Source organism: Pelophylax lessonae (assembly GCF_965119305.1).
Source record: "Pelophylax lessonae genome assembly, chromosome: 3".
Lineage (NCBI taxonomy): Eukaryota > Metazoa > Chordata > Amphibia > Anura > Ranidae > Pelophylax > Pelophylax lessonae.
The window spans coordinates 179,094,583-179,108,672 of NC_138770.1; the positions used below are offsets into that span (position 1 = coordinate 179,094,583).

The 14,090-nt window shown below is 51.3% G+C and overlaps 1 protein-coding gene across 1 annotated transcript in view; it reads right to left on the minus strand.

Moving 5' to 3' along the window:
* LOC309551119 (serotransferrin-A-like) overlaps positions 1-14,090 on the minus strand; it is a 78,607-nt gene that overhangs the window by 18,595 nt on the left and 45,922 nt on the right. The window contains exons 9-10 of the mRNA XM_082251564.1: positions 6,086-6,234; positions 1,092-1,185 (exon numbers count right to left, since the gene is read on the minus strand). Coding sequence (XP_082107690.1) covers positions 1,092-1,185; positions 6,086-6,234 — 243 coding nt within the window. The remainder of the gene's footprint in view (positions 1-1,091; positions 1,186-6,085; positions 6,235-14,090) is intronic.

Here is a 14,090-nt window from a genome sequence, read left to right on the forward strand (position 1 = left end):
ACGTGAGCGGTCGGCAAAAGGGGGAAGGAAAGGTCACCTAGAGTGTGAAGATAATGTCGCAGCTGCAGGGTTTGCCAAAATTGCAGTCAATAAGTCCCCTGCGAGCCAGTGAGCGCAGCCAGTGAGGGCCAGGTGCGGGATTCAAGAAAATGTGAGGCCTGGGAGACCCCCTGCATCAAAAGCTTTCTGAAAGGGCCTTTCTCTGTACCTGGAGGGAAGGCTGGATTTCCCAAGATGGGAAAAAGCGGAGAGTAGAGAGAGGAAAGGCTAGGAACTTGGCAGATAGTGGAGCAGATCTGGAGAGTGGGGCCAATAATAGGATGAGATCAGAGCATAGGGGGTAGGGACGCATAGCACCAAGGCACCCTACTCAATGGCAGTGCGACATGGTGCTGTTCAATGGAGGTCCACAATTTAAGTGCCCCGTGTCTACACCAATCCACCAGCCGTCCCATGTGCGATGCTTGGTAGTATCTGTGGACGTCCGGCATAGCTATTCCATCCTGGATTTTTGAGAGGGTCAGGAGGCGTCTCTGAAGTCTGGGCTGTTTGCCAGCCCAAACATATTTAGTGAAAAGTGCATGTGTTTGCTTAAAGAAGGCTGGCGGGACAGTCACTGGGAGTGTCTGGAACAAATAGAGAAATTTTGGTAAAATGCTCATTTTAAGTATATTACAATGTCCAAACCAGGAGTGCAGGTAAGTCTGCCAACCCTCTAGAAGGGAGCAAGCCCTGCCAAGGAGGGGAGGGAAGTTTAGCCAATAAAGATGTACTGGATTTGGGGGAAGGAAAGATGCACTTTGAGTCAGTTAGAAGTGTCTGATGGGGGAAGCCTTGACAGTTTAGACAATACAAATGGTTGGGTGGAAATGGGTGGTCATCAATTGCAGGCAAAGTATTCCAATCAGTACAGGTTTTCTTTAGAAGTTCGTACTTGCTAATAAATAAGTAAGTAGATAGCGAGTGCTGCTTATTTAAAAGGTCAGACATTGTCTCCATGGTGGAGTATGCAGTACCCATGTTTGCAATGACTTTGTATATAATCACTAGCTATACTACCATGTTAGTGTTGTCAAATCTTTTTAGCTTACCATCGTAAATTTCTTGCATTGCTGGGACTAATCCACATGCTCCTGCTGTAGACAGGTATCCACCATCAAGAGCAACAGCATCAGCTTCACCTTTCTGCAAAGACCAGTCAACAAAATGTTATACACAAAAGTAAAACATCACACCGGCACAATACTGTTCTAATAAAATAGGGGAGCCAACTGAAGGTTTGGCATACACACATATGCACAAACAAACACACAACACCCACTTACAAGTATAAGAAACTCCCGTAGTGGGCAAGAACTGCATTTCTTGCACCAGACATAAGAATAATAGCATATACTGGATATATCTACTTCTTTCATTTTACAAGTCTTAAATATTATTTCAAAAATATACAAATGGCATCCATTTATTTAATAGCGTCATCCATGTACTAACCCAGCAATCATGATCAAGGAAATTAAAATCCAGTGATTCATAGGATAATTGATTTAAACGTAAGGCTCCATGCACACAGGGCGTCATAAAAACGTGCTCCAAAGCTGTTTACATAACGCCGGGAAACAGCAGCTGTAAAAACGTGCTTTCAGTAGCTTTTTCTACTAGCGTTATTGCACGTTTGGCCACAGTAGCTGTTAGCAGCGTTTTTTTCTGCCTCCATTCAAAATCAATGGTTCCCTATGGGAGCCTATTGATTTGAATGGAAGTCACACCGCAGGTCGGATCAGGGTGATCCGACTTGCGGTGCGACCTGCACTGTGAGAATCTTGAGGGGGAACTCCACGCCAAAATGGGGAAAAAAACGGCATGGGGGTCCCCCCCAGGTTCCAAACCAGGCCCTTCAGGTCTGGTATGGAATTTGAGGGTAGCCCCGCGCCGAAAAAACGGCGTGCGGTCCCCCCCAAAATCCATACCAGACCCTTATCCGAGCATGCAGTCCGGCATGCCAGGAAAGGGGAGGGGACGAGCGAGCGGCCCCACCCCCCCCTGGATCATACCAGGCCACATGCCCTCAACATGGGGGGGTGTGGGTGCTTTGGGGCAGGGGGGGCTCTGCACCCCGCACCTCAAAGCACCTTGCCCCCATGTTGATGAGGACAAGGGCCTCATCCCCACAACCCTGGCCGGTGGTTGTGGGGGTCTGCGGGCAGGGGGCTCATCGGAATCTGGAAGCCCCCTTTAACAAGGGGGCCCCGATCCCGGACCCCCTCCCTATGTGAATGGGTATGGGGTACACTGTACCCCTACTCATTCACCCCATAAAATGCAGTGTATGGAAATAACGACAGGAGACGTTTTGGAAAATTTATTAAAAATCTTCATCCGGCTCTTGTCCTCCCTGGGGGTCTTCTCCTCTCCGAGGGTCTTCTGCTCTTTTGCTGTCCGCCCTTCTTGTCTTCTCCTCTCCGAGGGTCTTCTGCTGTCCGCCCTTCTGCTGTCCAATCTTCTTATCTTCTCCTCTCCGGTCTTCTGCTCCTTTGCTGTCGGCTGTCCTTCTTCCTCCGGTCCTCCTCTGACGACGTCTTCAGCGATTATGCCGGCCTCTGGTCTCTGCAGCTTATTATATAGCCATTAGGGGCGTGGCCGCCAGATGACATCATTGGGAGACCACGCCCCATTGTGTCACAGATGACGTCATCTGTGACACAAGGGGGCGTGGTCTCCCAATGACGTCATCTGGCGGCCACGCCCCTAATGGCTATATAATAAGCTGCAGAGACCAGAGGCCGGCATAATCGCTGAAGACGTCGTCGTCGGAGGACCGGAGGAAGAAGGACAGCCGACAGCAAAAGAGCAGAAGACCGGAGAGGAGAAGATAAGAAGATTGGACAGCAGAAGGGCGGACAGCAGAAGACCCTCGGAGAGGAGAAGACAAGAAGGGCGGACAGCAAAAGAGCAGAAGACCCTCGGAGAGGAGAAGACAGCAGAAGACCCCCGGAGAGGAGAAGACAAGAAGGGCGGACAGCAAAAGAGCAGAAGACCCTCGGAGAGGAGAAGACCCCCGGAGAGGACAAGAGCCGGATGAAGATTTTTAATACATTTTCCAAAACGTCTCCTGTCGTTATTTCCATACACTGCATTTTATGGGGTGAATGAGTAGGGGTACAGTGTACCCCATACCCATTCACATAGGGAGGGGGTCCGGGATCGGGGCCCCCTTGTTAAAGGGGGCTTCCAGATTCCGATGAGCCCCCTGCCCGCAGACCCCCACAACCACCGGCCAGGGTTGTGGGGATGAGGCCCTTGTCCTCATCAACATGGGGGCAAGGTGCTTTGAGTGCGGGGTGCAGAGCCCCCCCTGCCCCAAAGCACCCACACCCCCCCATGTTGAGGGCGTGTGACCTGGTATGATCCAGGGGGGGTGGGGCCGCTCGCTCGTCCCCTCCCCTTTCCTGGCATGCCGGACTGCATGCTCGGATAAGGGTCTGGTATGGATTTTGGGGGGGACCCCACGCCGTTTTTTCGGCGAGGCTACCCTCAAATTCCATACCAGACCCGAAGGGCCTGGTTTGGAACCTGGGGGGGACCCCCATGCCGTTTTTTTCCCCATTTTGGCGTGGAGTTCCCCCTCAAGATTCTCACAGTGCAGGTCGCACCGCAAGTCGGATCACCCTGATCCGACCTGCTTGTGACTTCCATTCAAATCAATAGGCTCCCATAGGGAACCATTGATTTTGAATGGAAGAAAAAAAACGTATAACGTGGCTTAACGCACGTTAAGCAACGTTATGGAGCCTTATGGAGCCTTTAGCAGCGTCAGACGTTTTTTGCAGCTTGACGCTGGAGCTCCTGAACCCACAGTTCCTGGGTTTTTTTTGGAGCTGTAAAACGCCTATGCCACTTGGAGCTCCTAAAAGCTCTATGTGTGCATGAGGCCATAGAATAACATGGATGGGCGTTCTGCAGCTGCAAAAAAAAACGTCTGACGCTGCTAACAGCAGCTGTAAAAAGGTCCAGTGTGCATGAGGCCTAAGTGTTGCTCTTAAGAGGAATTAAAATTAAAAGTGACAGGCCAGTCAATTAGGTCAGATAAACAAATAAATGTGACAGGCCAGTCAAGTTTCTCCACCCCAAACTAGCTGTTCCATGTCTTTATGGACCTTACTTTGTGCACAGATACAAATCATTTGGTGGAGGGGGGATTATGGCGTGGGGTTGTTTTTCAAGGGAAGCCTTAGTTCTATTCAAGTGAACTCTTAAAGTGTTATCATACCAAGACTTTTTGGACAATTTCATGCTCCCAACTTTGTGGGAACAGTTTGGGGGTGGCCCCTTCCTGTTTCAACATAACTGCGCAGTGCGCACCAGTGCGCCAAGCAAGGTCCATAAAGACCTGGATGAGTGGGTTTGGGATGGAGGAACTTTACTGGCCTGCACAGAGTCATGACCTCAGCCCGACTGAATACCTTTGGGATGAATTAGAGCAGAGATTGCGAGCCAGGCCTTCTCATCCAACATTAGTGCCTGACCTCACAGTGGTCAAACATTCCCATAGACACACTCCTAAATCTTGTGGACAACCTTCTCAGAAGAGTTGAAACTGTTATAGCTGCAAAGGGTGGGCCAACTCAATATTGAACCCTATGGACTAAAGCCTTGTACACACGCGTCGAAAATTGGCAGGGAGTTTTCGTCCAACGTCCGATCTGCTGATTTTCGGCTTGTTAGTATGATGCTTCCGACAACCGACTCCGACTTTTCGGCTGAAAAAAATCTGGTGTGCAGACTATAAAATTTTTGTTGGCCGTCAACACAACGGCCGATTTTCCATCAGTCAGTACAGATTTCGTCAGACAAAAATCTTTTGAGCAAGTCTGGGCATGCTCAGAGAAGAAAAAACACAAAGAAAGCAAACCAAAACATGACATCACTTCTGAAGTAGATTTTTGTTGGGCGAGAAAATTTGTGTGCAGTCTAGGAACATTCCAACCAACAAAACACCACTCTGGACAAAAGTCAGACGATCGGTCGGCCGATAATCGTTGCGTGTGTACAAGGCTTAAGACTGGAATGCCATTAAAGTTCATGTGGGTGTAAAGGCAGACACCCCAATACTTTTGACAATATAATGTGTGTGTATGTATATATATATATATATATATATATATATATATATATATATATATATATATGTATGTATATATATTAGTGTATGTAGCAAGTTAGGTGGGGAACAAAAAATGATGTTTCTTTTAGGTGGAAGCTCATTAAGCTGCTTATTGTCTGTCCTCCCACCCTCTACCTTTCTCAGAGCTCCAAGTTCTGCACTACATTAGTGCCATTAACACCCTGGAATATGTTCCTAATACATGACCAAACTATGTGAGTGTGGCACTTGGTAGCTTTTTTTTTCTTTTTTTGTACTTTATGCTTTAACTGGCCAAACTAGATACTGTCATGTCACTTCATTATACCAATATGCAAACCTTACACATATACAGTATAAACTCCTAGGTAAGATATTAATTCCTAAATGCTGTTCAAGATTTCCCAACCCTCTAAGACCCCAGGAACAGTTTAAAGGATCTTAGTTATTGCACAATCATGGCTGTAGTGTTTTCAGAAGGAGATAAAAGGTGTTCTTAGGGTGCCTATTTTCTCTCTATATTTCTATTTTACTGGGGTTTTTCCTATTCTGACCTTTTATATATCCTATTCATCTATTTTGAACCCCTGTCCTAGCAAGTCTACATAGGTTCCGCTTTACTGATGTTCACTTTCATCTTTGGTGTCCCTTCCCAAAACAAAGCAAATCCAACATGTTTTACCACTTTTGCAGTTTCATCAGTAATTACAGTGTTCTAAGTATACACTGTGCTCCAGTGCATCAACACACAATTCAGTAACAATATGGCCATATTTGATCTTATTGTGTGTTGACATACTGGACTGGACAGTTTCATAGAATAGTAATGTGGGATATTGTAGTGAATTAGCAGCAGGGAATACCTCAAGTGTTTGGTAATTTAAATAGGCCTATTCAACCATAAATGTCCTTATGTTTTCATTCTAGAAATGTCTCACTCACCAAGACTTTTGTAATGCATTCTTCTGCATTGAAAGCCTCAACGCATTCAATGACTCCGTTGCTTGCAACACTCCATTTGTCACACTTTTTCTTCTCCTCTGTGCTCTGCGTACACCAACGGATTGTTTTCTCTGATGGAGGTTCCAACTCTGCATTAAAGGTAATGGAAATTGTATTTAGAATTCAATAACACTTGTCACTGCTAGGAATCTGAAGCTTAAGTTCATGTCTAGTGTTTAGAGGATGGTGCCGTGCACATGACAGGGTTACTTTCTAAACACATAAAAATGTGCACATTTTGAAATGTAGAGATGAGAAAGCATCCTTAATGTAAACCTATGCCCGCCAATGGAAGCCTCAATCACTGCCTCAGTAAAAACTATTGCATATAACATATTGTACAAGTACTTTAGGAACAGCACTGCACAGCCCCAAAAATTCTCCTCTTTGAACTCTGCTGAGCACTCTTATAACAACACGGGTATGGCCATGTTGGAATTACTTGGAATCCTCTCACTCTATTTGCTGTATCATAGCAATGCCGCAAACACTTCAAGTAAATCACTTTACCCTTTTTGGAGGTTTTTAAATACTATTTGTTCATGATGCAGACAATTGACTTGAAGACTAAAGGCAAAACTTTTTTTTTTCAGTTTTGGATAGAGTGTAGAGGGATTACAACCTCCATCAGTTCTTATTGCTGTCTGTGCCTCCGTTAGGAGATTCATCCTCTCTGTTTTGTTTTGTTTACCATTATAATTGAAAGTGGCAGTAAAAAAAAAATGCAATTTTGGGGTTGTCCCCAGAAAAATCTACCAATGCTAGTTCTGTTGACCTGCGAGTCCCAAGGTTTTCCCCTAATTTGTAGGGATTTTCTCTCACTTCCTGTTTGGGACAGGAAGTGAAGGGAAATCTTTAAAATGGGACACAGATAGTGAAAAAAAATTTGACAGAGGTTATATGGAATTTTTATTTATTTTTTTACTAGTAATGAAGAGGATCAGCAATTTTTAGCTGGACTGCAACAGTGTAGATCGGAAATCTAACTGACACTTTTTGAGGACCAGTGACACTAATACAGTAATCATTGCTAAAAATATGCACTAATGACACTGACAGGGAAGAGTACAGGGGCGTTCAGAGGGCTGATGCACTCCTAGAGAGTGCTTTCTAATTGTGGGTGAGGGTGCTTTAACCGGGGAAAGACAGAGATCCGTGATCTCAAGAGGAGTAAACATTTTTCATTGTTTCTAAAAAAAGAACAAAAAAACATGAATTAGCATTCTGATCCTTACTCTATCCAAAATGAAAAAAAATTGCCTATAGTTCTATTTTAAAATAAGAGTTATAATAGGAGACATGACAAGAACCCAAATTTATTTTGCTATTTACATATTAATAAAACATTATAGCAAGGCCCGAAGCGAAAAAAAAAAAAAAAAAAAAAAAAATAGCGCAGGGCAGACATGACCATGTGAAGAGGGGAGACAGGGCAGGTGTGAGTTAAATTAAATTGTTTTGAGTTGGGGGGTATTCAGGGATTGGTGTATCAGGTTTGGGAGGGGTTGAGGTACAGTTAGGAGGGGTGGCCCCTCAGATTGGAGGTCAGTGGAAGTTCAACGGACGAAGGAAGAAGAAGCTTGGTCACCCACCTTTTTCACTGCAGAGCATCTCACCTCAGCTTCCCTGGTCTGTGATGGCGGATTTGGACGTTTTGCTGGAGCAAATCAAGGCCGCTGCCGCGGTGAAGGGGACTGAGTGGCTCCGGTCCCAGGTCTCCACGTTGATGGGGGTTCAGGACTCTGCACAGGATTCGGAGGGGCTTGCGGTCCCGCGGGCTCGGCGGTCACGGCCGCCAGAGCGTTTTTCATCGGACCCTTCCCCTCGAGCTCAGCGTCATCCTAGGAGCCCCGACAGGGACCCTTCAGGGCCGCCGGCTAAGCGTACTCCTGCTGCGGCCGTGCGCGCCTCTGGGAGGAATCCTCTGCATGGACGGAGCTCTGGGGGTAGTGGGGGGAGGCGGCCTTCGGTCTCTCCCCGTCCCTCTCGCCGGGGTGCTACTGGACTGGCGGGCTCCCCTACTGGCGATGCTCCGGGCGGAGGGGTGCCTCGGCGTGGGAGCGGCTTCATGGCGGCCGGTGGCAGCAGTGATCGGCGGGACTCGGAGTCGGCCTCGGCTGGGCGCAGAGAGATGACGCGGCGGGGCAAGTCACGTGGCCGGGTCATCGGAAGTTCGGCTGGTTCACAGAGGTCTCCGTCGGGCGGAGCTGGAGTACGGGGGCGTGGACGCCTGTCGCTCGGCTCTGCAGATGGCGGGAGTGCGACACCTGGTGGACGGATGTCGGCGGTGCCCGGGGACGATCGTTCGGAAGGCGAGGTGTCCGGATCGGATGTGGAAGAGGATGTCGGTGGTCGGTCGGCGACGAGGGAGGCTGGATCGGCGGCTGGGGGCGCCCCCCCTGGGCAGACAGGTGAGGTCACAATTCCTTCTCTGGCTTTGTCTGATTTGCGGGGCTTGTTTGATGTGGGGGGTGGGAGTGCTGGAGGGGCTCGGGGGGTGGGGGTGTCCCGGCCAGTGGGGGCGGGGACCCCGGAAGGGGGTGATGATGGGGGTTTGAGGGGCTTCCTCCTGGGTCTACGGGACCTCTTGGGGCGTTTGCCCCCGGGGGACGGGGGCCGCTTGTCTCCAGCGGCGGGTTGGGTGCCTCCGGCGGGGGGCTCGGGCACGGAGCCGGGGGGGGCCCCGGGGCTGGCGGGGCCGTCTTCCACGGGGCTAGTTGCGGGGGGGGCTGGGGCCCCTCCCCAGGTTGTGGGTGCGCCGGCAGTGGTGGCAGTGACGGCCGGGGCGGCGGGGGACAAGACCGGGACGGCGAAGGAGGGGAAGGCGGACGCTGTTCGCCTGGACGATTCAGCGAAAGGTGAGGTATATGTTTGTTTTGAGGGCCCATTGGGGGCACATTTGAAGCAGGAAGTCCGGGAGAAGATCTGGAAGGGTGAGTACGTGGAAATCTTCACGCTGTTGCCCCTCGAGAAGTTTCACCTGGACAGGGTTAAACCGGAGGAGCGCAAGAAGGAGGACGAGGAGGCGCGACGCTATCGGCTTATCCCTCGGACCTTCGCCAATTGGCTGCAGGCCTTTGCCATTCTGGCGGGCGTCATAGGGGAAAAGGCGCCGGAAAACTGCTCGGCCCTGTTCTGCTACATGGACGCTGTAGGGGAAGCCTATCGGGTTTACGGGGGGTCGGCCTGGCTGCGGTACGACGAACAGTTCCGGCAGCGGAAGGCGGTTAGGCCGTCCTTGCGGTGGGACCACAAGGACATCAGCCTGTGGATGCGGCTCATGTCGTCTGCGAAGGCCCCGAATCAGTTTTTTCCAGGGGGGGCCGGTGGTTCTGCGACCCCGGGACAGCCGGCCGCAAAGAGGAGGGGTTTCTGCTGGCAATTTAATGAGGGTTCCTGTAAGTTCGGTGGCACATGTCGCTTCAAACATGAATGCTCCGGTTGCGGAGGTTCCCATTCCTTGGCTCGGTGTTTTAAGTCCGGAAAAGGGCGGTCCGGAGAGCCTTCGCACAAAGGGGACGACGCCGGTGAGGGTGGAAAGGCTGCGGCCTTTTCTAGATAGGTACCCCGATAGGGCGGCTGCCCGACTTCTGGGGGAGGGTTTTGCGGTGGGTTTTCGTATCCCTTGCTCTTTGGCCTCGGTGCCGCCGGTGGCGAGGAATTTGCGTTCGGCATTGCGCCACCCTTTGGTGGTGTCGGATAAGTTGCACAAGGAAGTGGCTCTCGGTCGCATGGCGGGCCCGTTCTCGGAGGTGCCGGTGCGTGACTTGGTGGTTTCGCCGTTGGGGGTGGTTCCCAAGAAGGAACCCAACAAGTTTCGCCTCATTCACCACATCTCCTTCCCAAAGGGTGGGTCTGTGAATGACGCCATCGACCCGGATGCCTGTACGGTGTCTTACATTTCCTTTGACGCCGCGGTGGCCTGGGTGCGACATTATGGGCGGGGGGCCTTGATGGCCAAATCGGACATTGAGGCGGCGTTCAGGTTGCTCCCGGTTCACCCGGACAGTTTTCGATTGCTGGGCTGCCGGTGGCAAGGGGCGTATTATGTGGATCGCTGCCTTCCTATGGGCTGCTCCATATCGTGCGCGCTGTTTGAGACCTTCAGTTCCTTTGTGGAGTGGGTGGTTCGGGAGGTTTCCGGTGTGAATTCGGTGATCCACTATTTGGACGACTTTCTGTGTGTGGGCCCGCCCTCTTCCAACGGGTGCGCGATCCTGCTTGCCACGTTGCAGCATGTGGCCGGGAGCTTCGGCATTCCGTTGGCCCCCGACAAGACGGAAGGCCCGACCACGGTGCTCAGCTTCCTGGGCATTGTCGTGGATTCGGAGGCCATGGAGTGTCGCCTACCGGAGGATAAATTGGGGGCTTTGAGAGCTGAAATTGAAGGGGTGCTGGGTTTGCGCAAGATTCAGTTGCGCAGCTTGCAGTCGTTGCTGGGTAAATTGAATTTTGCCTGCCGCATTATGCCCATGGGCCGGGTTTTCTGCCGACGGCTGTCGGCGGCGACTTCGGGGGTGAAGTTGCCCACTCACTTCGTCAGGCTCAACAGGGAACACAGGGATGACTTGCGTCTGTGGCACGGTTTTTTGGCCACATACAATGGTAGATCCTTGTGGATGGCCGGGCCGATCTGCAACTTTGATTTGGAACTGTTTACCGGTGCGGCTGGTTCGGCGGGGTACGGGGCTTTTCACCGGGGGGCGTGGAGCGCCGCCCCTTGGCCGGGGGCATGGCAGGTAGCGGGGCTGGTCAGCAACTTGGTGTTGCTGGAACTGTTCCCGGTGGTGGTGGCCCTGGAGATTTGGGGGGCGGAGTTCGGGAACCTGAAGGTTCGCCTCCATTGCGACAATCTCGGGGTGCTTCAGGTGATCAACCGCGCGTCGGTTTCGTCTCAGCCGGTGGTGCGCCTCCTCAGGTATTTGGTTTTGCGGTGTCTACGGTTGAATGTTTTCCTGTACGCTGTGCACATTCCGGGGGTTAAGAATGATATTGCTGACGCGCTGTCTCGTTTTCAGTGGGACAGGTTCCGGGAGTTGGCACCGGCGGCGGAGCAACGCGGAGTCACGTGTCCGGAGTGGCTATGGGGGATTGCCTTGGGGTCCTCGCTGGATGGATCAGGAAGTCGGTGAGCGAGTCCACGTGGTCGGCTTATTGCAAGGTATGGTTGGAGTGGCTGGAGGTGTTGCGGGTGGCATCGGTGGATCCTCTGGGTCCGGAGGTCAGGTGGGTGTTACTTTCTTTTGTCTCTGATCATTTTGAGAGGGGCGCGTCGGCTTCCGCTGTGGCTCGCAAGTTGTCCGGCTTGGCCTTTCTGTTTAAATTTCTGGGTTGTCAGGATTACACGAAGGACTTCGTGGTGAGACAAGCGTTACGGGGCTATTCCAGGGCTTATCGGAGGAGGGACACTAGGCGCCTGGTGTCCTTCGCTCTTTTGCAGGACGTCTGCCGGCAATTGGGGGAGCACTGCGCCTCGAGTTACGAGGTGGTGTTGTTTAAGGCGGCCTTTTCTCTCGCTTTTTTCGGGGCTTTCCGGATTGGGGAATTGGTCAGCTCCTCCCGGACGGTGCCGGGGGGCCTATTGGGTCAGGATGTCTCTGTCGGTCGGGAGGGGGTTACTATCCTCCTTTGACGGTCCAAAACGGACCAGAGTGGCAAGGGGGTCCGTGTCCGGTTGTTCGCGGTGCCGTCTTCACCGCTGTGCCCGGTAGGGGCGGTTCGGGATTACTGGGCAATCCGCCCTTCGCGGCCCGGTTCATTTTTAATGCATGCGGACGGGTCGTCGTTATCTCGTTTTCAATTTGTATCGGTGTTCAGAAGGTGTGTGGGCTCTTTGGGTTTGGATGCCAGTAGGTTTGCATCTCATTCCTTTCGGATCGGGGCGGCCACTGAGGCTGCACGCTGGGGATTGAACGACGATGCGGTCAAACGCATTGGGCGCTGGGAGTCTAGGAGGTTCTTGTTGTACGTTCGTCCACAGCTGTTGGTGTAGGGTATGTACGGGGGGTGGTTTTGTCGCTGGGGGGGTGTGGGCCCGGCTGGTTATCTGATTATTGGTTGGTTTTCTTTTCCTTTTGTCCCCTTTTCTTGTAGGTTTGGAACCCTGCCTTGTTTGGATCGTGGGACACTCGTATGTTTTCTGGGGGGCCCGGAGAGCTGATGTGCGTCCTAATGGTAGACAACTTGGTTTTTCTCGGCACGAGGCTTGTGTCAGGTGGCTGGGGGTGCCGGGGCTTACTTGGGGCAGGGTCCTTCCCGAAGTGCATCGTTTCGCCCGGTTGGACAGGCAGCCAGATGTTTTGGTGCTGCATGCCGGGGGCAACGATTTGGGGGCCAGGTCCGCGCGGGCCTTGATCAGGGACATAAAGTTGGATTTCCTTAGGCTGCGCACGGCTTTTCCGGCGCTGCTTGTAGTTTGGTCGGATATGGTGGCCCGCACGTCCTGGCGCATGGCCAGGTCGGTCGCGCGCCTTAATAAGGCTCGGATTAAGTTGAACAAGGAAGTGGGGCGCTTTGTGTGTCGGAATGGGGGGTTGGTGGTTCGCCACCTGGAGTTGGAAGTGGACACATGGCGGTATCTGCGGGATGATGGAGTCCACCTCAATGCGGTGGGTATAGATTTATGGGCCCTGGGATTACAGGATGGGATCCAGCGAGCCTTGAGGGTTTGGAGGGGCACGCAAGGGTAAGGTGTCACCCTTGGGTGCTGGTGGCGTTTTGTTGGTCTTTGCTGGCGGGGGAGGTGAACAGTTTAGGATAAGGGTATGGTTGGGACTCATCGTTGGTATGGGTCCCTATGGTGCATTCCATTTAATGTCAGTTTAAATGGAATTCAAAATGGTGGCACTGCGGGGAGTGGTTTGTCTCCGAGCCGGTGACGCGGCTGGAGGCCTATCAGGGCACAGGTCCCGCAGTGCAGGATTTGGAATTATTTGGAGGAGCCTCAAAGACCAACAGGCCTAATGACTGATTGTTTTATGTTTGTAAGGAATGTTTTTTCTCCTTATGTTAATTTTAAGGTAAAAGGGTTAATAAAATGGCTGCTGTGGCCAATTAACTCCAAGCACGGTGTGGTCTCAATTATTTAGGTAAAGGGAAAGGTTTATGGCATGGGGGTGGAGCCTTTGGCTTTAAGCAGCCTAAGAGTTTGGGGGTGACATCTATTCTACATTGGTCAAGCAAGGCCCGAAGCGAAAAAAAAAAAAAAAATAGCGCAGGGCAGACATGACCATGTGAAGAGGGGAGACAGGGCAGGTGTGAGTTAAATTAAATTGTTTTGAGTTGGGGGGTATTCAGGGATTGGTGTATCAGGTTTGGGAGGGGTTGAGGTACAGTTAGGAGGGGTGGCCCCTCAGATTGGAGGTCAGTGGAAGTTCAACGGACGAAGGAAGAAGAAGCTTCCCACCCACCCTCCCTAATTTCTGGGACTGTTATGGTTGATTTTGATTCATGTCTTTTGTGCTTTCTGTCCTTTCTGGGGGAATTTTATATTGTCATGGCAGCTGGGCGTTTTGTTGGTCTTTGCTGGCGGGGGAGGTGAACAGTTTAGGATAAGGGTATGGTTGGGACTCATCGTTGGTATGGGTCCCTATGGTGCATTCCATTTAATGTCAGTTTAAATGGAATTCAAAATGGTGGCACTGCGGGGAGTGGTTTGTCTCCGAGCCGGTGACGCGGCTGAAGGCCTATCAGGGCACAGGTCCCGCAGTGCAGGATTTGGAATTATTTGGAGGAGCCTCAAAGACCAACAGGCCTAATGACTGATTGTTTTATGTTTGTAAGGAATGTTTTTTCTCCTTATGTTAATTTTAAGGTAAAAGGGTTAATAAAATGGCTGCTGTGGCCAATTAACTCCAAGCACGGTGTGGTCTCAATTATTTAGGTAAAGGGAAAGGTTTATGGCATGGGGGTGGAGCCTTTGGCTTTAAGCAGCCTAAGAGTTTGG